The 25,067-nt window shown below is 50.4% G+C and overlaps 1 protein-coding gene across 1 annotated transcript in view; it reads left to right on the top strand.

Annotated features, from left to right (window-relative positions):
• The window catches only part of CREB3L2 (cAMP responsive element binding protein 3 like 2), a 118,602-nt gene extending 96,319 nt beyond the window's left edge, over positions 1 to 22,283 (top strand). Inside the window, exons 9-12 of the mRNA XM_059711900.1 lie at positions 12,519 to 12,618; positions 12,839 to 12,965; positions 13,334 to 13,550; positions 16,676 to 22,283. Coding sequence (XP_059567883.1) covers positions 12,519 to 12,618; positions 12,839 to 12,965; positions 13,334 to 13,550; positions 16,676 to 16,751 — 520 coding nt within the window. The 3' untranslated portion in view covers positions 16,752 to 22,283. The remainder of the gene's footprint in view (positions 1 to 12,518; positions 12,619 to 12,838; positions 12,966 to 13,333; positions 13,551 to 16,675) is intronic.
• Positions 22,284 to 25,067: the final 2,784 nt, after the last annotated feature.

The following is a 25,067-nucleotide window of genomic DNA, read 5'->3' as shown; positions in this document are numbered from 1 at the left end:
GCTGCTGATCAACTGAACGCTATCTCCGTGTCATTCCTTCATCGCCGACTCCGTTTACGCCTTTGGGAACCCCTGGACCCGCTGGGGCAGGACCCCGGCATCTGGCGCCCGAACAGGGACCCCTAGGTAAGCCGCCCCATTGAGAACCTCCACACTCGGGACGGATCAGACTCCACCGTAGGAAGAGGGTGGATAGTCTTCGCCGACTCCGTCCACACCTTTGGGAACCCCTGGAACAGGATTCCCCTAGGTAAGCCCCCCTCCCCCATTGAGAACCCCCACACTCGGGACGGATCAGACTCCAACGTAGGAAGAGGGTGGACAGTCTTCGCCGACTCCGTCCACACCTTTGGGAACCCCTGGAACAGGATTCCCTTAGGTAAAGCCCCCCCCATTGAGAACCCCACACTCGGGACGGATAGGACTCCACCAGGGTGCTACAGACCCCCCTATAGAGGATAAATAGGGTAAGAAGGTGGATAGTACAGAACTTAGATTGAGAAGATGTGCCATACTGAGTCCAAAGAAAGAAGACTCTGTATTGATCTTTAGATTAAGAAGATGTGCCATACTGAGTCTAAAGAAAAAAGACTCTGTATTGATCTTTTAACATATGTGCTTGCTAGCAGAGGAATTAAGGTTACTCCCAGTCAGACAGAACATTTTATACAAGAAATACGTCCATGTTTTTCTGAGGAAGGAAAGGTGCCGGAAAGGTAAATGTAGAGGCATGGGAGAAGGTAGGCCCAAGGAGCCTTATCCTTAACCCCACTGCAGCCTTTCCACCCCGGGAAAGTGCAGGATTGGCAAGCTCTCCCTGGGATGATAGATCAGGACTCAGGTAATAGCAGAAAGCGCCAATCCTACTCTTAAAATGGATACAAGAGAGCGTTTCAGGTTTTTCTTTTTAATGCTTGCTTTTAAAAAATAAAAAAGGGGGAATTTGCCGGGAGCCGGTCCATCCTTGCTGTTTCAAGGGACCTGGCATATATGGCATACGGTTCTTGATATGTTTGCTCACCTTCTTGGCGCTGTGTTTTAACCAAGGTCACCTCTCCGAGAAAGGTTGAATCCCCAGGTAGGGATTTTCCCCTGAATTTAGGGAGGGAATAAAACCCCTCAACTAAGTGCCAGGCGGGTAATTAATCCCTTTAACTACGAACAATCATGCTTAAACTACATAATCTTTTCTCCCTGGAATGGAGATAAGAAACGCCCTAACCTTTGTAATAGAGATTGATAGGATTAAATCAACTGGTATAAATACAGTTGTAACAAGACAGAAAGACTCAGAACTTAGAACAGAATCAAGAAGACAGAATCTACTCGGAGCCTAGAGACAGAGCCTAGCGGGAGAACATGGCAAGGGATCCTAGACTGAACCTGACTACAGAGATTGGCAGGAGAACCTGACTGGAACCTGGACACTGAACCTGACTGGAGTACCTGGACAGAACCTCTCTGGAGAGCCTAAGCAGAACCTCTCTGGAGATCCAGACCAGAACTTGGCTGGAGATCCGGGCTAGAGATCCTGGCTAGGCTGCTGATCAACTGAACGCTATCTCCGTGTCATTCCTTCATCGCCGACTCCGTTTACGCCTTTGGGAACCCCTGGACCCGCTGGGGCAGGACCCCGGCAGTTTGCCAACCACGGGGCTAGGTGATTTGCCCATGGTCACCCAGTAAATGCTAGAGCTGCATTTGAATGCAGACAATCTGACACTGACGTCGGAGGACCACACTGAGCTTTAGCCCTGGGTCATATGCACGAAAAGGGGCTGAAGTCTAGGTTTAAGAAATGGGCAGTTAGGGTGTTTGTGTGTGTACACTGTGTATACCTATGCTTTGAGAGTAAGGGGATTCGTTAGGGAATCCTATTGATCTTTGTTGTTATAGATCTGACAATTCAAGCAGAGAAAAATTGACTTTTAGGTAATCAAAATGTTAATCATTTTAAGGCTTAGCATTAATGCCTTCTAACAATTTTGCAAATGCTAAAGGATCAGGTTAAATCTACGTGCCTGTCATTTGATAATAGCATCAAATCATGGTTTGTTGTTCAAACAGCAGGCTGATTAATCATAAGTTAATTACCAGGAGGGGGAATAATGGACATTGTGAACCCACGGAACTTCCCTCCGTATTTCTGGGAATGCACACTCTTATGGCAGAGCAGGGCAGTGGCCTCAAGTGCTCTGTAGACAGACAGCACAAGTAACTAACCATCACTGGCTCCGCTCCGTGTGGCTCACCTTGACCCCCTGAGGCAAAGGAGATGCTCCAAGACCACTTTCGTTTCACGGTCACCATTGGCCATTAGTCTCCTGAGGTTTCATCCTTTCTTATCTCCACCCTCACTCCTGCTGGAGTGGTTCTCTGGATCCTGATCCCCCTGCCAGGGTCTGTATCCAGTTCTTTAGCATCAGGAGCAGGTAGGAATTCACACACCCGTCCTGTCCTAGCACTTCCTGTCATGGAAGCCTGGTTGGTATTCCTGAGGGGGACAAGTCCAGGCCATGAACCTGTGAAAGAGGATGAGGAATCTATATAAGATAACCTTGGCGTTTGTCTGGGGGCTTCACATGTTATATCTTCTAACAGCCACACGGGGGCAGCAGAGGCACAGCACGAGCTGTGCTGCCAGCAGAGCAGTGGGTTTTTGTGATAAAGAGTCATCTCTCCTTCCCCCTCCTGGCTGACCGTAACACAACAAAACCACACGTGGCCATGGTAGAAAAAATAAGAAAATGTAGTCAATTGTTTTATTGCAGCCTTTTTACCCAAACAGATATTTACGTTTTGGAATATTTTATGCATTTTATAAATTTGGAATTTTTTATACATGGATGCATTTCTATTGTATGCACTCTTTTGTTAAGAAAATTTTCCATTTAACAATATATAATGGCCATATTTTTAAATCAATGAACATATTTCTACAGAACCCTTATTCCTATCAGACTTGGTAAAGAGCTACCATCTGAGGAACATTGTCACATCTGAGTCCATGGCACAGCAACCTGAGTTTTGCCAATTGTTCTTATCTTTTTAAATAATGGCCGTAGCTATGTTTATATGATATTAAATATTATATAACATGAGGTATGGGAACTTACGGCGTATTTGAGCATGGGGTCTGCATGTCTCATGTTATTCTCTGTGAGTCAGCGATGGGTTTCCTCCTGTCTTCTTTACTATGTGGAGCAGGGGTCCTCAAACTACGGCCCGCGGGCCACATGCAAATACAAATATTGTATTTGTTCCCATTTCGTTTTTTTACTTCAAAATAAGATATGTGCAGTGGGCATAGGAATTTGTTTGTAGTTTTTTTTAAAGCTATAGTCCAGCCCTACAACAGTCTGAGGGACAGTGAACTGGCCCCCTGTTTAAAAAGTTTGAGGACCCCTGGTGTGGAGCCTTTCCCCAGCCATTCAGCCTGCGGGGACCTCCCCTGGGAAAACCAGCCTCATGTCCGTGGTCTCTGCTCTGACGCGGGACCCTCAGGAGCCTTCACTGTGACTTCCCCCACCCAGGCCCTGTGTGCTCTCCTGGCATTTCTTCTCCCCCAAGACTTACCTTTCCTGATAGACAAACCCTTTACAGTGATAACTGCAGACAACTGATTGGTCTGCCATCTTCCCACAGGTGATCTTGCCAGGGAGCTCCTAGGGTTGTCGTTTCTAAGTCCAGAAGCTTTTGGTGTGTTTGGACTCAAGAGGTCAGGAAATGAAAGCAGAGCTGCTCTTGATGCCGCAGGGATGTGGGCCTGCGTTCCCTCTGCCTTCTCCCCCCTTTCCCCGCTCCCTGCCAAGGCCTCCCTTGCTCCAAGGACCCCGCACAGGCTCCTGCCCTAAGCCAGGCCTGAGGAGTTGGTGTTTTGGGTGTGTGGTAAGGGGAGACTTTTGGACCCTTTCCTCACATCACATCGTGTAGGTGACCCTGTGTTTGGACTAAGCACAGGGCTGGGCCTCATGAGCACACACCTGTGTTTGTGTTCTGTTTATGCTTCTTGTATCGTTGTCCTTTGGAGGTAGCTGGGCAGAAGTGGAGGTGACTGCAGAGTGACTAGGAACCTGGGTCACCAGAAGTGGGATGGGACACCCTGGGTGCCATTGTTTCCTATGACAGGACATGGTGGGAGAGGGGAATAAGAATTTCATCACTGACCAAATTAAAGAAAAAATTACACCTGCTTCATGATACTGAAACCAGACAACCAATGGGTCTGGGCTTCCTGTCACTCTATGAGCCAATCAGCAGAGACAGGGTTGAATCATATATGAGCGTTTATTCCAATAATGCTGGCAGGATAGGAGAGCAGCAGGTCATCCACAAAAATCTGCTCTCTACCCCCCTTTACCCCCCATAAGTCAGCTGCTTATATTGGGTAGAAGGACAAAGATTACATGGGGAAGTGGGCAAAAGGAATAGGAATGGGCATGCAAAATGGGTGTGATGGTTACAGTTTACAGGCAATGTGGGCTGGGGGTTTGCAAAGGGCTTGGAGTTTCAAAGGGCTGGCACCTCTGGTTTCTGCAACAAGGTTGTTAACCTTTCCATGATAATAGGCAGCTCCCTGGTGGCGGGGAGGGGCTGCATTTCCAGGTGAGCCCCCAGGTCCCGCTTGCAACTCCCAGCCGGGTGACACCGTGCTTTCTTAAATCAGAACAGAACACTCAGGCTTAACAGGGCATGGTTAATATTTCTTATTTTATTTCTTATAACTGATAGCTAGTCCCCAATATTCTATTTCTGCCTCTAACATTACTATTTCTGTGCTGCACCCCACAAGGGACTTTTCCATCCAGATGAAAATGAGTGCTCAGATTAGTCAGTTCTGAATCTTTCGGTTTATACCGCCCTCAGCAGCAGCCACCTGACAGAGTGTAGGTTTCTGGGTGGAAAGGCCCTGTTAGCTGAGCTCAGAACTGGAAGAGGATGGGGACAGAGAGAAGATGAGGTCCTCTCAACCCTTCTGCAGCCTTCCCCAGGGGCCTCTGGAGCGGAGCTGAGACGGTGTGAAAGCACCTTCGCACTTCTGCTGAGGCGATCCACTAATTGCGTGCCCTCAGGAAATGTGTGAGATGAGAGAGAATTTCCCAGAGGGCCTCCTTCCTATGCTCAATCAGGAAATGCATTTTCACTTATAAAGTCTAGGCGAGACCCGTGTGTGTCACTCCCCAGCTCCACGCTGCAGGCTCTCTGGCCCTGCCCTGGTCTCGTCCCTGAGAAATCCCGTGTCCCCCCCCCCCCCCCCTTTATATTCTTCTGCACAAGTGACACACACACACCGCCTAGCCCAGTGGTTTTCAGGATTTGTGACTCAGGTTGTTCTATTCATTTTTTATTTTGCTGGGAGTCCCCCTCCTGGAGCCCTGATTTGTAGAATCACAGGAGCTTAGATTTCAGTTGTAGTTTAGAGATCATCTTATTTAACTTCTAATCACTTCATTTCTCAGAAGGGGAAGCTGAGGCACAGTGAGGTTCAGGCCATCCAGACATTTAGAGGTGGAATGGGGTTCACTCAGCTACTTACCTTGGTTTCTGGTCTACTGTGCCCCTTTCTCCTTTGAGGACACTGCCCTTCCGAAGCACAGGGCCAAGGTTAGACCTGAACAAGAGGGCCTTGCTTCCGAGGACCCTGGCTCTCCTCTAGCCACACCCCTCTGCACGGGATGAGTGGTCAGCAGGACCAACGGGATGTGTCTATCCAGAGCTCTCGCTGTACCCCTTCAGACCATACCCTGGTACCTGGGACCCTGGGATTCTCTGCTCCAAGGGTCTTAGTCCATTTCCAGGGCCTGTGTGGATCTCTACGCAAACAAAAACTGTTCTGTAAAGGGTTGACCAGGACATCAGAGGGCCATCTGCATTAAGCCAGTGGTTGACTAAATGCCACTCGTTGTGAGCACTGAGTGTGGAGTTTGAACCTTGGCAGTGTGTGCCTGGAATCCTGCACTGTGTATCAGACCTGGGGTTGCATTTGGTCTGATTTACAGAAGTCATGAGATTCCTGGGTCAGAGACTCCCAGCACAGCAAGCAGCATGAGCATCGATTCTCCTGGCCCCCACGTTCCCCGATGAACCTGGGTAGATGCAGTGTTCTCAGCAGCTTTCCGTTCACAGCTAAGGAACCCTGAGCTTGGGGAGTCCACGGCTTTTATAGCAGGCAGTAAATAAGCCGCTTTTCTGCGCAGCGGGAGGCATTACCTCATCTCTCAAGGTTACCAGCTTCATCAATAACCCATGCTGTGTCCCGTGGAAAGGAGGGGTCAGGGCCTTGCAATCATGGCATAGTCAGTACAACATGTAGGAGCGTGAGAGACCCAAGGAAGACTATGTCTGCTGGCTGTTGTGGGGCACAGCTGGAGATGAGAAGTGGAGGGGAGCAGGCTGTAGCCAGGAGTCTTCTTCCCTTACCACTGCTTTTTGGCAAGGAACCCTGGGAGCCCAAGAATTCTAAACCTGGCCTTGGAGGGAGGTGGAAGAAGCAGGTGCTGGGGGCACCTGAAGGCAGAGTTTGCCTGGCTTGGGGTCGGTTGGATGAGAAGATAGGTGGTGTGTGGGTCTCATTTCTACCCTTTCCCCAGACCTCATGGGAACCCTGCTTGTCCTGATATATATCTCTGTTGTTGTCAGAAATAAGAATTCCTCAATTTTTCTCTGTGACCTTCATACTATATAGTCCTCTCTGTCCAACGCTATTTTTCTTGTTCTTTAAAAGTATGTCTATGAAGAGGGCCTGGTGTGAAGCTCTCAGCACAGCAAGTAATTGGGAACCACCAGTTCATTCTTCTTCCCCTGTCTTGGTTTCTGACTCCAGTGGAAAATTAGGTACTTGAATGTTCAAAGTATAATGTGCAATAACGTTATGACTATTTTCTCTCTGTAAATTAAGGAAGCAGAAGAAAACAAAATTAAACCAAATACAAAGAAAACACATGAGTCTGTTGATACATTTCCCACTTATTATAAGATTGTGTCTCACACTGTTGCTACTTTTGAAGGTTTTTCCCAGTTTCCTTTGATACGCCCCCCAAGATACAGGGTGATGCTTTATTTTGGGCAAGATTGGCAGCTTCTCTCAACTGCTCTTTTGCAAGGAACTGTATGAGGACAGCCTCTAGGCTTATTTTTACACCTCACCACAGGACAAAAATCAACATTTTCAGTTTGCGTGTGGGACACTCCAATTTAACAAGTCGTGTGAAATCTCTTGGCCCAGATAAACGTTTGCTAAGAGTACTCCTTTCTCTAAATTAAGACCTTACTCCCAGAAGCCCACGAATTCATTAAGCCATAATTAGCCATGATCACTGATGATGTAGAATATAGTGATCCAGGGGAAGCTATATTGAGCTTTGGACGCACTTTTGGATCTGCCCTCTGGTTCGTTTTATAGCTTTTTGTTTTAAAATAGTTCTTTCATTCATCTGGTGGTGCCGTTTCTCTGCCCAGCCCTTCCTGCAAGCAGGGCCACAGTGTTACCTGTGCTGGTTGTGGCCCTGTCCCGGGGACTTCTGGGAGAGTACCACCCATCCCGGAGGACGCCGGTTCGGAGTGCCCAGGCATTTCCGTAAAGAAGCCTGGCTTCGTCTGTCACCATGGAGAGACACTGAAGCACTCTTCAAAGGGGTGCTGCTTCAGCACACCCAGGCTCCCCCACAAGGGGTTCCCTCGCCACTCTGTCAGCTGATGAAGTCAAGGGAATTAACTTTGACCAGCGGCCTAAACTTGGGACTTACGTAGTTACCAGATGAAAGGCGCAGAGCAGTGGCACTGAGATCTAACCTCAGGTTCCTTTGCTCAGGAGCCTATCTCCCCCCCCCCCCCACCCCCGCCCCCCATAGTGACTGTACCAGCTTAGCCCTCCTCAAGCCATCACATCAGCTCTTTGGGGGGCCACAGAGAGATGGTCGTCTAGTTTCCGTTTCCGTAAACGAAGCCCGGGTTTGAGTTCCAGACGCCTGAGGCAGGGCGTGGAGCCCCCGGGAGTCTTACCTGCCTCTTGCATCTTATCTTGGTCTCTCTAGAGGAGTGCCTCGAAGAGTGCCGTGTGCCCTTATTTATATTTGTGTCATGGCCACTGGAACTTGGTTAGCACATGTCTCCTTGCCACGGGCTGGGCTTTACTGTGGCTCTTCCAAGTGCTGCTTGGTCCGTGTTGATAGTAACCTTCTGTTCTCTATCGGTGGGCTTATCTTTTGGTTGGGCTCTTGTTGATATGATATTAATATCGCCGGATTTAAGAAAATCTATTTAGCTAGTAAGTATTTGGGAGGCTAATTGTATGAGGTTCTAGATTGGGGTACCAAGTTGTTGGAAGCACACAGCGTGTGGAGTCAGGTTTTGGTTTCCGTCTTAGGTCTTCCATTTACTAGTTCTGTGTCTTTGAGACAATTACTTGGTATCTCAGCCTGTGAAGTTTCCAGAACTCCATCGCTGTTGATTTTCTCTCCTTATGACAAAAATGAGTGTTACATGAATGGATATGAATTTCCTCGACTTTATCAGACCACACAAGTCTATCTAGATTTTCCGGGTGGGTGAGCTGACCCACTTTCCTCGGGCGGGGGCGGGGGGGGGGGGGGGACCACTCCCAGCTGCTGATGGGTGTGGCCTTCGCAGCCCATCACTTCCACTATCTGTCCGGGTCGCTTTCGCCAGTCCCAGTGAGAAGCAGCAGCAAACAGCCGTCATAAGTCACTGTTGCTCTCCAACAAAATTTCAAACTAAAGTATCTCTTTTAAACCACGTGTTTGCTCATCTTAAAGAATTGGATTATAAACTGCTGGAAGCCAGGGACCACTAACCACCCATTCTCGCTGGCATTGGATTCAGAGTGTAATTATCTTTGAGTCTGGAGAGGATGTGCTGATGGGTGCCAAGAAGGGGCAACCCAAACCGTGGGCAGGCGCCTTCTCTGCTTGCCCAGGCAGCTGAGGCGGTCCTTCTCCTGAACCTGCAGCATGTGGCCCAGGCATTGTGCCGCTGGGGTTCAGGCGTATCTGGCCTGCGGGCGGTCTGTTTGTAGGAGGGACGGGGGAGCCTCCTGGGAGAATCTTCCTTCTAGGGAAGGGAGTACCAGGCCTCACGATCTCAGCCAGAAATGGAGAGGGAAGAGTGATTTCAAGGATTGGATAGACTTGGTTTCCTTGGTGGTTCACATTCTAAAGCAGCCGTGGGCAAACTACGGCCCACGGGCCGGATCCCGCCCGTTTGAAATGAATAAAACTAAAAAAAAAAAAAGACCGTACCCTTTTATGCAATGATGTTTACTTTGAATTTATATTCGTTCACACAAACACTCCATCCATGCTTTTGTTCCAGCCCTCCGGTCCAGTTTAAGAACCCATTGTGGCCCTCGAGTCAAAAAGTTTGCCCACCCCTGTTCTAAAGTCTGGGCAGGAGCAGGGGATGGGCAGGGAGGAGGGTGGGAAGGTTGCAGGTGAATAGGGCCAATTGGTAAAAACAGAAATGGTGGTCTCACTTTAAAAACACCTTACGACTTTAGAGCGAAGTAAATGGCTTTGGCACCACTGGGAAAGCTGCTATTTCACAGAGGCCTGGATGGAGAAATGTCCCCCACTGTGCGCAGAGCACAGCTGAATTTGGACGCCTTGGCTGCCAGCAGGAATGCCTGTGGGGTGGAGGTGCCCAGCAAAGGTGGCAGCCATCACTCACAGATGTGGCTCTTCAGCAGGCAGCCCAGGAAACAGGGAGGCCCCTTGCCATAGTTTAGCTGGCAAGAACCACCTTATTACCTGGTGCTGAAGGAGGTGCTGGAATACAAAAAAAAGGGGGGAGGAGGGGGGAGGTTTGTGCACGTGGCCCACCCGGGTCTTTTCTGTGTGCTCACCTGTCTGTGTGCCCCAGGACTTCCAGAAAACCCAGTGAGGCTTTGGGGGTGGTACAGATGGTGGTTACCTGCATGCGTGCTCCTGCTGGCCCCAGCTCAGCTCTGCAAACCCAAGCTCTCCAGGAAGTGGGTGTGCAGTCGGTCACTCAGCTCTCAATTTAGAAAAGGCAACCGCGCAGGGGAGAGAGTGGAGTGCTCTTGGGAGGTGCCGGGAGAAGAGAGAAAAAGTGCGACGAGGAAAAATACTTGCTGCGTCATGTGATCGTTTGGTTGCAAATGTTTTCTTTTTTCCAGCCTTATCGAGGTATAGTTAACACATAAAATTGTAAGATATTTAAAGAGCACAACGTGATGATTTGATAAACATATACATTGTGAAAGGAATTCCCACACTGTGTTAATGCATCTAATACCTCACATATTTACCTTTTTATTTTTAACTAGAGGCCCAGTGCACGAAATTCATGCACAGGTAGGGTCCCTAGGCCTGGCTGGCAATCGGGGCTGATCAGTGGGGTAATGCGGGGGTGGCCCTGCTGGCACCTGCGTTGGCTGGCCTAGGGCCTGCAGGCTGGAGGCAGCTCCTGCATTGAGCGTCTGCCCCCTGATGGTCAGTGCTCATCATAGCAACCGGTCCACCAGTCGTTCCACCATTTGGTTGATTTGCATATTAGGCTTTTATTATATAGGATATTTTGGTGAGAACATTTAAGTTTTACTCTCGTAGCAAATTTCAATTATACAATACAGTGTTATCACTATAGCCACCATGCTAGACATTAGATCTTACACCTTATTAATCTTACAGCTGGTAATTTGTACCCTTTTACCAACCTCTCCCTGTCCTCTCCACCTCCTAGCCCCAGACAACCACTTTTCACTTTTCCACTCTGTTTTTCTGACTTTGACTTTTTTTGGGGTGAGGGGGGGGATTTCACATATTCCTGGTATTTGTCTTTCTCCGCCTAGCTTATTTCACTTAGCACAGTGCCCTCCAAGGTCATTTATGTTGTCACAAAGGACAAGATTTCTTTAAGTAGAATTTAAGGCAATCATGCTATCAGCATTTCTCAGCTGTGAGTAATGTACAGAACACTCTCAATGACTGAATCAGGTCTCAACTATATGTGATTATATTTCTAGATAAGCACAAAGCAACAAATTTACAACTAAGACCTTAAAAATCTCCATATAAAAGAATTTCAATTAATGATATTAATTAACGGGATGAAAGACTTTGTTTTGCTTGAGTTAAAATCATGGCACAGGGTGAAAATACAGTGTCGTTCGGACCACACACAGATACCTGGGTTCAGCAAGCCTCCCCTGCATGTGCTCGGGGTGCTCCCATCTGCCCCCACTCTTAGCTATCTAACTGCTGAAAGCAGTATCGCCCTATAGCCAGCCCGTCCTTAACTGGTTTACACCCAGGAGACTCCTTTCATTGGCACCTGCCGGGGAGAAGCTGCAGCCCCGGGTCCGCCTGCCTGCCCTTCAGCCCCCTGGAAGTTATTCAGGAGATAGACGGCACCGAGAGGCACTTACCCGCGAAAGCCCGGCCCCTGCAGACGAGTGGTGGGTCAGTGTTTCCCAGTGAACTCGTCTGGCGTTCTAAAGTCACATCACAGCGTGAAACCCTTTGAGACTCAAGGAAAAGCATCTGCTTGTAAAATCTTCCCACTTTGCCTTGCGCATGGGGCTTGGGAAGAGGGGACGAGCTCCTGCAAAATTCAGCTCTGAGACTCTGATTCAGGAGAGTGTGCCTTAAACTCCTCGCCTGCGGCGTGCCGTGTGCAGGGTTTGCCAGGAATTTCCCCACCTGCTCTCTCTGACCTGAAGGTACTCAGAGCAGAACAGGCCATTCTCATCCAAGCCCTCCCCTTTAAAGGCGATGCACAGTCCAGTTTCAGGGGCAGGGCGACTCCTTTTGCTCCTGCTCTCCGTCTCTTCCGAGAGAAAGATCAGAGCCGGTGTCCGTCTGGTTCCGCGTGCCTGGCTGTGAGCCGTGTGCCCGGAGCAGGCTGCCCGACTCTTTCATGTTCTGGCTTCACCTTTGGCTGTGGCGGTGCCCTGAGCCTCCAGAGACCTCGGGCTGCAGGGGCCCGGCCGTGTGCCTCCCGGCCATCCTTGTTTGCCCTCGTTCTCTCTTTCTTCAAGTCTCCACCGAGTGCGGCTCTGTGAGAGTGGTGTCATCTCCAATCACGGCTGCCACCTCTGCTCGCTCCTCCCAGGTTCTCTGCTGGGAATTTTCCCCTGCTCTTTGCTTTTCTCCTTCCTCGCGCCTCCTCAGTGTTTCTCTTCTTTGGGCAAATGAGTTCCCTGTGTCACCAGCACCAGCCGGTCAGAACAGTCTTCCCGCTTTTGCCCCCAGTGGCTGACCGACGAGTCCTGCCACATCAGGGGTGATTTGGGGTGTTCACCTCTTAGAGCAGCACCAGAACTGGGCAGCGGTGGAAGTGACTGATTTTGAGCCCCAGGAGGCTCTGTAGCGCCGGCCCTGGTAGGCACTGGTGTCCCCTGTTTTTCCATGGGCGACTGTCCCGCTCTCTCTCCTCAAATGCAGACACGACGTCACGGCCCCTGCCCTGGAGCTGGGGGCCGACCCCCACAGCCTGTGTCATCTCTGAGACCCCTCATGGTTCTGTTCCTTTACACGCAGGGCTCTCCTCCAGCAGCTGCAGAAGCTGCAGACTCTGGTGATGGGCAAGGTTTCTCGCACCTGCAAGTTGGCGGGCACGCAGACTGGCACCTGCCTCATGGTGAGTTTCCCGAAGGGACGCGCCCTAACCGCCCCGCCCTCTCCCCAGTCTCCATCTCTGCCCAGCCTGCCACGTCCAGGGGCCGTGGGGTCGGAGGAACCGCGCGGCTTGCTCCCGGTCCGTCTGCTGGCCGGTGCGGGGAGCCTCCCGGGGCTGCGGGTGGACAGGGGTGCTCGGTGGACCTTGGAGTCGACAGCTCCGTGTTGTCCCTCGCCTGCAGGTGGTTGTGCTGTGCTTTGCCGTGGCGCTCGGCAGCTTCTTCCAGGGCTACGGGCCCTATCCTTCCGCCACCAAGATGGCCCTGCCCAGCCAGCATTCCCTGCCGGAGCCGTACACAGCCTCCGTGGGTAAGACCGCACTCAGCACGCGGGGAGGGTCTCCGTTTCATTCCTCTGGAGCTTTCTGGAAGCTCACCTTTCTGAAGGGAGTCTTACGTGAACGTCTGATTTTAAAAACGTGATGAAAGTGTAGCTTCTCCATTGAAGGGAAGGAAGGGGCAGGGGAGGGGGTCATGCCCACTTGCTGGGTTCCTCCTTGTGCCCCTCCCCCCGGGGCTGAGGCACTGCTGGGAATTCTGTAGAACTCAGCAGAGCACACTTTACAAACTACCGCTCACGACTATGTTCCCTGGCAGATTGTCAGCGGCCCCAGCCCGGGGGATGTGCTGTGCCCTCGTGGTGTCTCGCTAACACCCGGTACTTTGCTTTGTCCTCAGTGAGATCCAGGAACCTGCTCATCTACGAGGAGCATTCTCCCCTGGAGGAGCCGTCCAGCCCCGCCTCGGCCGGGGAGCTTGGCCGCTGGGACAGAGGCTCCTCCCTGCTCAGGGCGTCGGGGCTGGAGTCCAGGCCGGACGTGGATCTTCCCCATTTCATTATCTCGAATGAGAGCAGCCTGGAGAAGGCAGTGCTGTGGGAGCTCCAGCAGCACCTGTGAGTCCGCGGACACAGACCCCTCTCCTCCTCTGCACCGGTCAGGGTCAGGGTCAGCAGCCTGCACGGCGGGCTTCTCACAGGCCTCGTCAGTCCTTCTGCTCCTTCAGGACCGATTTCCAGGCCCGGGGACTGGGGAGGGTGTACTGTTTGCCAGTAGCTGCCCCTAGTAGAGATGGGAAAAGACCCCCTGTCTGCTATGTCATTGGGGAGCTGGCAGCAATGGCTTCAGGATGTGGGGAAAGGGCTTGCCCCCGCCCCCCCACTCTCTCATCATCCCCTCAAAGCCGCATGAGTAAACACACAGTCAGTCCCAGAAGGATGCATGCCATGCAAATGCAGCCTAAGACACCTTCTCTAGCTTCCAGCTAACATGTATGTTATGCTATATGCCAATATGTAGTTTTATCATTTACATGTAAGTAAACATGCACGAGTTGTAATTGCATATTTCTGTTGAGGGCACCGTTGAAGAGGCGCTGTGCCTGTTCGTGCTTCCGTATTGAAGGTAGCACATTTGGCACCAGTTCTCCATGAGTTGTTGCCCTTAGTCACGGAGAAACGTCCCTTTGTAAAGGCTTACATGGGTGCCAGGTGTTGTTGTGTGAGGGGAGGTGCCTGGGATGGCAGAAGGCACAGGGGGGGCCTGCATGCACACTCCCGGTCATGTGATGTGGTTGGGGATGGAGCTGAATGGCCTTTCCCCTGGGCCTCCCAGAAATGCCGCTATTCCAATGCAAGCGGGAGAGATTCCGTTTCTAATTCTCCAGCTCTCCCCCCCTAACGCTGCGGAAAGGTTCCTGATGACATATACCTTCACAGGGTTACATCACACCTGCATATTGAACGTGTCCTGGCACTTAACCATTTTAAGCACTAAGCAAATATGATATATTAATCTCATTAATTACTTTAAGAAGTTACTATTATTCCATTATAGAGAAACTAGGGGCCCGGTGCACGAAATTTGTGCACTGGGTGTGTGTGTGGGGGGGGGGGTGTCCCTCAGCCCAGCCTGCCCCCTCTCACATACTGGGAGCCCTCAGGCGTTGACCCCCATCACCCTCCAATCACAGGATCGGCCCCTTGCCCAGGCCTGAGGCCTCTGACAGAGGCTTCAGGCCTGGGCAGGAGACCCTCATTTCCCTCCATCACTGGTTCTGCCCCCAGCCCAGGCCTGATGCCTCGGCCAGAGGCGTAGACCCCCATCACCCTCCGATCGCCTGATCAGCCCCTTGCCCAGGCCTGACGCCTCCGCCAGAGGTGTCAGGCTTGGACAGAGGACCCCCATCTCCCCCTGATCACTGGCTCTGGCCCCCGCCCAGGCCTGAGGCCTCTGGCCCAGGAATCATGCCTGGGCAGGGGACCCCCATCTCCCTCTGATCGCTTGCTCCACCCCCTGCCCAAGCCTGACGCCTCTGACCCAGGCTTCAGGCCTGGGCAAGGAGACCATCATATCCCCCCAATCCCCGGCTCCGCCCCCCATCCAGGCCTGATGCCTCGGCCAGAGGAGTTGACTCTCATCACCCTCCGATCACCAATCACTGGATCGGCCCCTTGACCAGGCCTGAGGCCTCCGGCAGAGGTGTCAGACCTGGGCAGGGGACCCCCAGCTCCCTGTGGTTGCAGGCTCCGCCCCTGCCCAGGCCTAATGCCTCTGGCTGAGGCGTCCGGCTCGGGCAGCGGGGACCTGCAGCTGCAGCGGCCCCGTGATCGTGGGCTCCGCTTTAGGCCCAGGCAAGGGACCCCTAGCTCCCGGGACTGCCAGCTTCGACCATGCCCAGCTCCCATCACTGGCTCCACCCCTACTTCCTGCTATCACTGGCCAGGGCGGCAAAGGCACCTGATTCTCCGATCATGGCTGGGGGGCAGGGCAAAGGTGGCCCCAGGGCCACCTTTGCCCTGCCCCCCAGCTCTTAGCTCCCCGCTGGGTTTCCGATCACTGTCAGTGGCAGGGGGCTTCTTCCTGCTTTCCCTTTCGCCTCCCTGCATTGTGCCTACATATGCAAATTAACCGCCATCTTGTTGGCAGTTAACTGCCAATCTTAGTTGGCAGTTAATTTGCATATAGCCCTGATTAGCCAATGAAAAGGGTATCATTGTACGCCAATTACCATTTTTCTCTTTTATTAGATAGGATTGTAGGGCTATGGAGACTCTACTGCTTGAGTATTTGGTTCATGACACAAGTCGCCTCCCCTCTCAGCTCAGCTATCCAGGCCCCATTGAAATGTGCTTGTTTGGGATGTCTCCTGGGCACTGGACCTGCCTGTTCCTCCTCCATGTGCCTAGGACTCTCCGGGCTCTTACACAATCCTATATAATAAAGAGCTAATATGCTAATTAGACCAGGTGGCAGAATGACCTTCTGGAATGACCAGTGGGCGGGGGGCAGGGCTGAGAGGCAGCCGAGGCTGCCAGGGCCAAGCCCCTTGCAAGAATTTCGTGCATCAGGTCTCTAGTTTAATAATAATGTAGTTATTTTCTGTTGTATATTTATTGTTATTTCCAGTTACTTATTTGGGGGCTCTCGGGGGTCTTTATTGGGATTATTTGCTATGCTAGAACAGGGATCAGCTTTATCCTTCTGTTTTGTCTTTCCCAGGGTCTAGCCATCCTCAGTCAATACAGTACTTTAAAGGGCCCTCAATAAATGCAGCTCTTTAAAGCAGAGGTCCTCAAACTTTTTAAACAGGGGCCAGTTCACTGTCCCTCAGACATTCCACACATGCGCACTGCGGGCCCGGGACGAGTCGGCTGCTAAGCAGGACAGGCAGCGGCGGCAAAAACACCCGGCGGGCCGGATAAATGTTTTCGGCGGGCCGCAGGTGGCCCGCGGGCCGTAGTTTAAGGACGCCTGCTTTCAAGCAATGTACAACAGATCAGTCTGAAACTGCCATCTCTAGTCTCTGGGCTGGGGTATCTCCCTTGGGTGGGGATGGGGGAAGGTGGTGAAGAGGACAGTGGCCAGGCTGGTAATGGGAGGCGTTGGGAACAGAGAGTCGCTGCTGGGTGGGGAGGAACAAGGGCACGCTTGGGCCAGCCCGCAGTGTTGCAGTCAGGGAACGATCGTGTCTCCAGCCCGGCATGGCTGAGACTGCTTTTCCCTCTCGATGCCTTCACAGGGCCGGCGCCAAACTGGAGGGGAACGAAACACTCAAAGTTGTCGAACTCGACAGGAGAGTGAACGCCACCTTCTGAGAGGCCGTCTCCACCACCCTCTCTCTCTCGGCTCTGCTTTTACTTCCCCAAACCACCTTTGTTACAAGCTTTTCCTTTTTCCCACCCAACACGGATGAAGACATGGACGAGCAGTGGAGCAGTCGTGGCTTTGGCTGGGAGGACAGCCTGTGATTCCCACCTGCGGTGAGAGCCCTCCCCCTGCAGCCCCGAGGCCCTCCCTGCTAAGGGAGCCGGATCCCTCTCTCCCTTTCGCTTCCTGCCTTAGGGAATTACGTTAGGGTCAGGCACGGGACAAGTGGGCTTGTTTCTACCAATGATCGTGCTGCAAATCTACAGCCTGGCTCTCACCAGGGGTGTGACCACCTCTTTGAAGATGACTCTTATTCGTTGGAGACCCCACACTCTGGCCATAACGAGCCTAGGATGCCTGTTGGGATCTGGTGAAGCAGTGACTGATGTCCCGCCTCCCTCAGCCTGGTCTCCGGTGTGTCCGTGTCCGCCCCGTCAGCCCCGGAAGTGCCAGTGTGTCCAGTGAGCGCCCCGCCACTCTGCTCTGTCCAAGCCCTCTAGCCCTTGCCTGTGGTCCTGGCTCTGGGCCAGGGCCCCTCACATTCTCAGGCCGCAAGTGCAATGCCTGAAGGAATCAGGCTTCTCTACTCCAGGCGAACCTGCCCGTCTTGTTGCTTGTAGGACTTCTCCATAACCTGTGTTCCCTCACCCATAGATCCGCCTCCTGGCTTCTCCTCCCCATTTGTAAATAGTATTTATTAGCTTGCGAGGCTTCCCGCTAGCAACCGCTGAAGAGATCCTCCCGCCAAGCCTGCCAGGTCTTGGGTTGGACTTGGGCGCCAGGAGGGCAGCCTAGGCTCTGGGATTCCCAGTCCTCCAGGCCCCGTTTCATTTCCTTTTCTTCTCTGTTCCTGGAGGCCTATCACTGTAGGTGGGAAACCCTTGTAAGCATGTTCTCCCTAAGAATGAACTCGAGGAAAGATGGCTTACGCTTGTGATCTGTGGCCAGACCCTTTGTTGTCCTGTGCCCAGAACAGAGCGGGGAAGGCCTGTCCTGACAACAGGCGTGTCGGACAACCTTGCTAGCATGTCTCTCCACACCTGCTCCTGGCCCTCCTCCGCACCTCCCCCCACCCCCACTTTTACCCCCCACTTCTGCCTCAACACAGGGGTTGGGCCTGAGGTCTGCTCCGGGGGTCGGAGCAGGTGACATTGTTATCTACAGTCTTACCTTTTATAGTCAGGTTTGGCTACTTTGCAGCTCACCCAAAGAGACGTAACCCCCACAACCTACTTTATTATTATTTTTTTAATGATTAAAGTAACTTTTGTAGTTTTAAAAAAATCTTTCCTCTTTCATACAGATAAGACATGAAGTTGCCTTTTTATTGTATAGTGTAGAAAGTTTGCCTTAAGTGTTTTCCCCTAGCTTGTAAAAGAATTAGCTTACATTTTGTATTTTTGTTTTTAGTAGAAGCTGAAGGGCCTTTAGCTTTAACTCCTCTCTCTCTCTCTCTCTCTCTCTCTCTCTCTCTCTCTCTCTCTCTTCCACACTGTCATTAGAACCTGTACTTAAGAGGATCAAGCCCACAGCTGGGCCTTTTCCCCATCCCGTACAGGATTTGGTGTCATTAACATTGGCCATCATATCTCGTAAGCAGATCTGTTTGTCTGTCCAGGTGCATCTGGGGCTCACTGTCAGGGACTCCTGTGTGTCCCTGCTATGATGGAGAGTATTCCAGACCGGGGGATGGCCAAGTTCATCTTCTCCGCAGTGTGTGAACGCGGGGTCAGGACTGCAGTGGTCCTGGTGGCCCTGCCAGCCCTTTGCACAGTTCTAGCTGCCCTTTACACTGGCCAGGGAGGGCTGGGACCCTCTGGGCTGTGCCTCCGGCTCCAGCTTCTCTCTACTTCCTTCTCTCCTTTCCTTCTGCTCTGGATTCTCCGGGCTTGACTGGTGTCTGATAACCGTGGCTCACCACCTACCCATCCCTTTCTGTAAAATGTTGTGTAATGATCAGGCATAGGCAGCCTGGGGGGCCCAAGAAGGGAAAAAGGATTAACTCAAATAGTATTTGAATGATGCAAAAGGAAAGGTTCATAGTTAAGGGCAGAAGTGTGAGAATGGCTCAGCCTACCCACCTGTTGCACCAGCACCAAATGGGGTTTTTAAGGCTCCTAAACCAGCCAGCATGGGCACCTGCTTGTGTGAGTGAGGAGGGCGAGGGGAAGGGGCAGCACACTGGGAGCCGTCCTTAGAGCCTTGAGGATTTCATTCTCTCCCTTGCCCACTCCCCCTTCACATCACTCTCTCCAGTGCATAGGTCATGTGTCATAGAGATGTAACTTGAAACCTATGTGATCAGATTAACCAGTGTCACCCCAATAAATTTAATAAAAATAAATGCAAACAAATGGCTACACACTCTGCCCAAACCTCTGTCCAGCAGGGCATTCTCTCTGAGAAACCGTTCTTCCGATGAGAATCTGTCACTAGAGACGGGACATCAGCTGAGAGATCAAATGGCCACTTTAAGGGGTTCCCAGAACTAATATTGCTGTTGTGTTGAAAAACCTCTGCCCTCCACTCCCTGCTTTGGGGAGTAAAGGAGATGAACCACGCTTTTAGGAGGATGTAAGGGGGTCAGGAGACAAGAGGAGTTGGATAGTAGTAGATGGGTCCCACATAATTCTGTCCCGGGGTAAGCCCCGTTGTTTCCCCCACAGAGTGGTCTGCAGACCGGTCAGCCCTGGTGAGCCCTGGTGATTTCAAATAGTGGCAAGCGCTCGCTTCTGAATTTCAGTTTTGGAAAACATGACACTGTTAGTGCAACCATAAAGCACAGAAAGTAAATACCTCGCTTGTACAGATGTTAATTCTATTTCTCATCATGCAAACAGCTTTTCCGCTCCCCTTTCTTTGATTTCCCCCATTGAGGGAGATTGTTACAAATGATCAGAGAACAAGTCCCTGTTTCCTGGATGAGACCCCAGTGACCCACACTCCCCAGCGTGGTTCTCGACTTTGCACTCAGAAACGGATACCGACAATGAAAGGCCTCGGTGCGGTTTTGGGAAGGAGTCCCCGTGAAGTGTTGGGACCCGAGGCCTCATGCGCATGCAGTGCACGTCTCATAGCTGAATTGCGTTGCTCCTTCAGGGCATCAGGTGAAGTGAGGTTCGACCCCGGTGCAGGCACAATGAGATGACCCGTTGGTTTATACCAATGGCTTTGATTTGGAGACTTGATTTGTGGATTGTAAAAGCAGCTTTTACATCAAGTTATTTACCAGCCAAGTATAAATACCACATTTTTTAATTCCTAAATCTCTCAGTGTAGCCTGGATGCCAAAAGAAGGCTGTTAATCTCATGTGCCCGTGGAATAGGAGTATTGATTGGTTCGTCTCTACTGAGGCAGTGAGTCGGAATCCAGAATTTTTTCCCCCAAGTGTTTTATGATGAACTGTCAGCACTTCATGGCTCCTTCCTCCCATGTTCTCAGATCGAGCAAAACCACAAAGACCAGACCCGCCTCTCAGGGCCCGCTCCTCTGAACACACCTGTCCCGTGAGCGTGCATTTGAGCACGCCGCACAAAGAGACATCCTGAGAGGAGATGGACCATCCACACTGGCCTTGCCGACATGGGGAGGCTGGAGATGGGGAGGAGGCTTGCAGCCTCCCCTGTCTGCCAGAAGGCATTCACTTGGTTCTGTTGAGCCCAGTCTTTGAGAACCTCTATTAGACACCAGCATGGCTGCTTGCAGGGCCTGCAGACAGTGTGACCGTTAGCAGGTGGTGCCCCAGTGACAGGCATTTTATTTGAATGCTTTTCAGTGGAGACAATTAGGAAACATATGATAGGGTCCCCCCACCCCCGTTCCCCCCTCCTCCCACCGCTGCTCACGAGGGCAGTATAGGAGAGAGCAGGGGGCTGTGAAATTGGGGCAGTGAAGGAGCCAGAGACAGATTTTAGATTCTTTCTTTCTTTCTTTCTTTCTTTCTTTCTTTCTTTCTTTCTTTCTTTCTTTCTTTCTTTCTTTCTTTCTTTCTTTCTTTCCTTTCATCATTCCTTCCCTCCTGAGGAACAGAGCTGCACAAGGCCCTGGGGAGTGAGGGAGGCTAGGAAAGATCATTAATCAGTAGCTATTCAAACACACAAGTGCTAGGATTCTTATTCTCTCTCTCTCTCTCTCTCTCTCTCTCTCTCTCTCTCTCTCTCTCTCTCTCATTCCTTCCTTGTCTTAAGACACTCATTTGTGCCTTACATGTGCCTTAGAGATGAGCCCAGGATTACCGAGGGCTCTCATCCTTGGGAGACTTTATTTATAGCCTTGTATATTAGGTTGACGTGTGTGGGAGAGAAATAACTTTTTCTAAAGGCTCAAAAATGGTTTCCTACAAGTGAGCAATAATAAGATTTGTACATCAGGAGAAAAGAGGCAGAGTTATGTCCATTAGAAAATCCCATTTTGTGGAGGTGCAATTATATCTAAGAATGGCCAACTGGGATTAAAGGTATTATAAATCCAAAGAGCAGAACATTTTCTCGATGCGAAGGAACCTGGCCCATTTGGGGATTAATGCGTGATGCCTTCACGGCCAGAGGGTCAGCACTGAGTGCAGGCAAAGTCCACGTGTTGTCTCCTTTGGTCATTTTGGGCGGCCTAGACTTCAGGAATGCTTTCTTTTCTCTTGGATTCGAGAAGGAAGGGAAAAAATATTTCTTGAGCACTTATTAAGTGCTGGGTGCTGTGCTAAATAAGCTTCAAGTCTTTTCATTTTATAGACAGAGTAAACAAGGGCAACTGGTTACTCTGAGCTGGATAAACAGCTGAGGGGTATTGGAAGTGCAACAGTGTGAGCAGATTCTGTGATGTGAACACACTGTAAACGTGTAAGTTCTCTGGGTGGGACGCACAGCGCTGCTCGCTGCACGGGCCCCCTGAGCAAGTCCAGTTCCTTGCCTCATGCTGGCGCTGTCCACCAGGTGGTCCTCGCCTGTCTTTTTCATCCAATCTTCTGCGAGTTCCAGCGCACGAGCTTGACATCCTAAAAACAAATAAAACGGGTTTCTCTGCTCCTGTCCTTTGTTCATCAGCTGGGAGAGAACATGAACTTTGAGCACCATGGACCTACAATGCTTAGAAAATCTCTCTTTCAGGTAAAACGCTTTATGAGTCTGTGGAAGACACCAGCATTCTGACAAATTGTGAGTGACCCTTTTTAAACAACACTGAGCAGACCCTGAACTGTATAGCTTTCATGTCTGTACTGACAACTGGGCTTGCCTCTCGTTTGTAACAGGTTGTGTAGACCAGCGGTGTTTAAGTCTAAAGACATTGCAAGTCTATTATCTGTTGTATCGTGCTGTTCTTTTCAATGACTTTTTATTCTTTATCATAGCTAAGCAAATACCAAAAATATAAATGCTTTGTAACTTGTACTTAGTTTGGGGGGAAAAAACACGAATTGAAATTGTTATGCTTTTGTATTTCCATTTCTTGCAAATAAAAATATTTTTTTTCCTTAAATAGTAAATTGTTGTCCAGTCTCTAAAACCCTGGTAATCTGGTTTTAAGAGCAATTATTTGGATGAGCGTGGATTTGCATATGTGTGCCTACCCATACTTTTCTGCTGATCTGGTTGAGCTGAAAGAAGCCTCGAACTAGCATTTTGAATGGGGTCTAGTGCTGAACCTAAGTCTCGGTTGGAGGCATATGGAGAAACGCAATAGTTTTCTCAGCCAGCCACAGGAAGAAAAACATGATTCTCTAGAGATGTCTAGCCTGAGTGCTATTTCCGTTGTCTCCTCTTAGCTAGTCCCTCACCAGATTTCAGAACTCTGTGCATCAGAATATGCTTTCCCGGTTCAGATACTTGAGGACGAGGGCGTGGACTGGAGCCAGAAGAGAAGGGCCCTTCATCACAGGAACTTGAAGAGGATGCCTGCCACAGATTCATGCTCCAGGAATTCTGAGGAGATGGTTGGTGAAGGTCAGAGTACTCAAGCAAAATCATCTTCTCCCACTGCAATCTGTGCATTCAGATTTAATCTTCTCCACTCAGAGGGAGTGGGGCTTCAGCTAGCCTCAGAACAGCACCCAGCATGTTAGAGACCAAAGCCATGGGCCGCGTTTACCTGGAAACAACAGAAAACCAACAACATTTTTTTGTTTCTTAGCAGCATGCCTGAGCCTGCTTTGGGCTCCGGGTGCATTAGTTTCCTCGCTGCCTTTCCCCTCTGAGCCCTTTGACCTTCTCTTCTGTTCCTACACAGGGGCCTTTTCCTGCGGAGGCGTTCGCAAGACGTCCATCTCATTCTTTCCTACATTGGGAGCCCATTGTGGAAGCCTCCCCCTTGTGCTGATATCTATCCAGTGATGTGTGGAGGGGGCAAATACTGCCAAGTACTCCTTCTGTATTAGTCATGCCTTTACATTTTCTGTATTTCTGTTGCTTTGGCATCTGGGGCCTTGCTGATCCAAGAAGGACTGCCCCTCTCGCCAGTTCCTAGAGAGAGTAAAGGACTTGCCTAGAAGCACACCTTTCGTATGCAAACCAACCAATCCAGGGCCCCTACCCAGCCTCCTTCTCTAAGCTCTAAGCCACTTTCCCTCTGTCTTAATCACCCAGGGTCGGGTACCAGACAACCAGAGGCAGTCCCTATGCCCCAGAAACCACTGCAGTTTTCCCAAGCAGCCCATCCTAAACCTGCTTACCTCACCTCCCGTTCCTACCTCTGGGAACCACAATAAAGGCCCTTGCCTACTTTTTCCTCTCCTCACTCTGCCTGCTGACAGACCTTGGTGCTTTCCTGGGCGCCCCTATGTGGTGTAGCCTGCTCCTTCCTCTTGAAAACTGTAAGTAACAAACTATTTTTTTCAAAGGCAATTGGCTCTTGATCTGTTGGCCTCACCATATCTGAATAATAATAAAACCTACACTTTAAAACACATTCCTTCGGCATCGAATGCCAAATCAGAGGCTGATTCCCAGACTCCTGGGTATTTGGGGTTTCATGGAGGGGCCCACTAGGATTTAGGGGAACATGATGCAGATGTATTGTCTCCTTACACACTGGCTGCCACTTCTGTTCCAGAGAAGAAATTGAGAACTATAGAGGGCGAGGGGGCTTGTTCATGGGGAAAAAGGTGAATTTGAAGGGAAGTGTCTTAAGTTCTAGTCCTGTGCTCAGGTTCCAGGGTACATCAGACCATGTGCCTCTGAAAATAAGAGCGATAGCAAGGAAACACTGGGATACAGCGAGGACGAGAACCCAGCCAGAGCCAGGCTTATGGGTTCTTGAGTTATACCGTGAACGTGCTAGCTTTGAGAGAAAGGAGACACTTATTGCCTATTACGTACCATGTGATTTTCATGTATGATCTTGTTTATTTCCTTCAAGATCTTTATGGAGGGTATATAGTTACCCCCTTTCACAGTTGAGGAAACTGGGGTTCAGACAGAGCAAGAAACTTACTTAAGGTCACATACAGCAAATGACAGATGAGAGAGTTGGACCCTGGTCCTCACTCCAGGCCTATGGTCTTTGAACTACACTATGCCGTTTTTAGGGTGTGAGGATCTTTACTTGTAAAAATACAGAGTTAGTCCAGATCAGTTTCCAAACCCTTAGCTCAGGCACAAGTGTTTCTGATTTGGTCTCAAGGTCTTTCAAACAGTTAAAAATAATTGGTTAACCTTCCAACATTTCAAAGATTTCTCATAAAACTCCAGATTTCCATCTCCTCTTGAAAGACTGGAAGACCCAGCAAGTTCAGGAGCTGAGGAATGGTAGCCCCTCAGATGGTGCAGTTCATCTGTGGGTGGCCATGTTTTCCCATTTATGTCACTTACCTGGTCTTTCTGTCATCTGAATTGGTGGCTTCAAGGTTAGATGGTGGCTGACTTTCTGAGATTTACAAGAAATGGAATAAGTGAAAAAGACTGTGTTAGTTATGGGACTAGGATGTGGGGAGGTGGTTAGTTTCATGCCCAGGGACAGGAAATGAGAGGTCTGAGTAGGGAGGGCTGGGCTGTGATCAGTGGAGGAGTCTGCACACTCCCTTCTTTGTAACACACACACACACACACACACACACACACACACACACACACACACACTGCAATCTTGGTTCTGTTCTTCTTAGTTCCAGAGATAAACCTTCAGTAATCTCAAAAATTATGTTAAAAATCTTCTTAATGATCCCATTTGTATGAGACCTTGTACTTTACATAAAGCTCTTTCACATGTCACACAACGCACTTGCTGATTATTCATGCGGAAGGTGTGGCAACTGTTACTGTCCCTGTTGCTCTGC

Source organism: Myotis daubentonii, chromosome 10 (assembly GCF_963259705.1).
Source record: "Myotis daubentonii chromosome 10, mMyoDau2.1, whole genome shotgun sequence".
Lineage (NCBI taxonomy): Eukaryota > Metazoa > Chordata > Mammalia > Chiroptera > Vespertilionidae > Myotis > Myotis daubentonii.
Note: the sequence above shows the minus strand (reverse complement) of the source record. Positions and strands in the feature narration are given on the sequence as shown.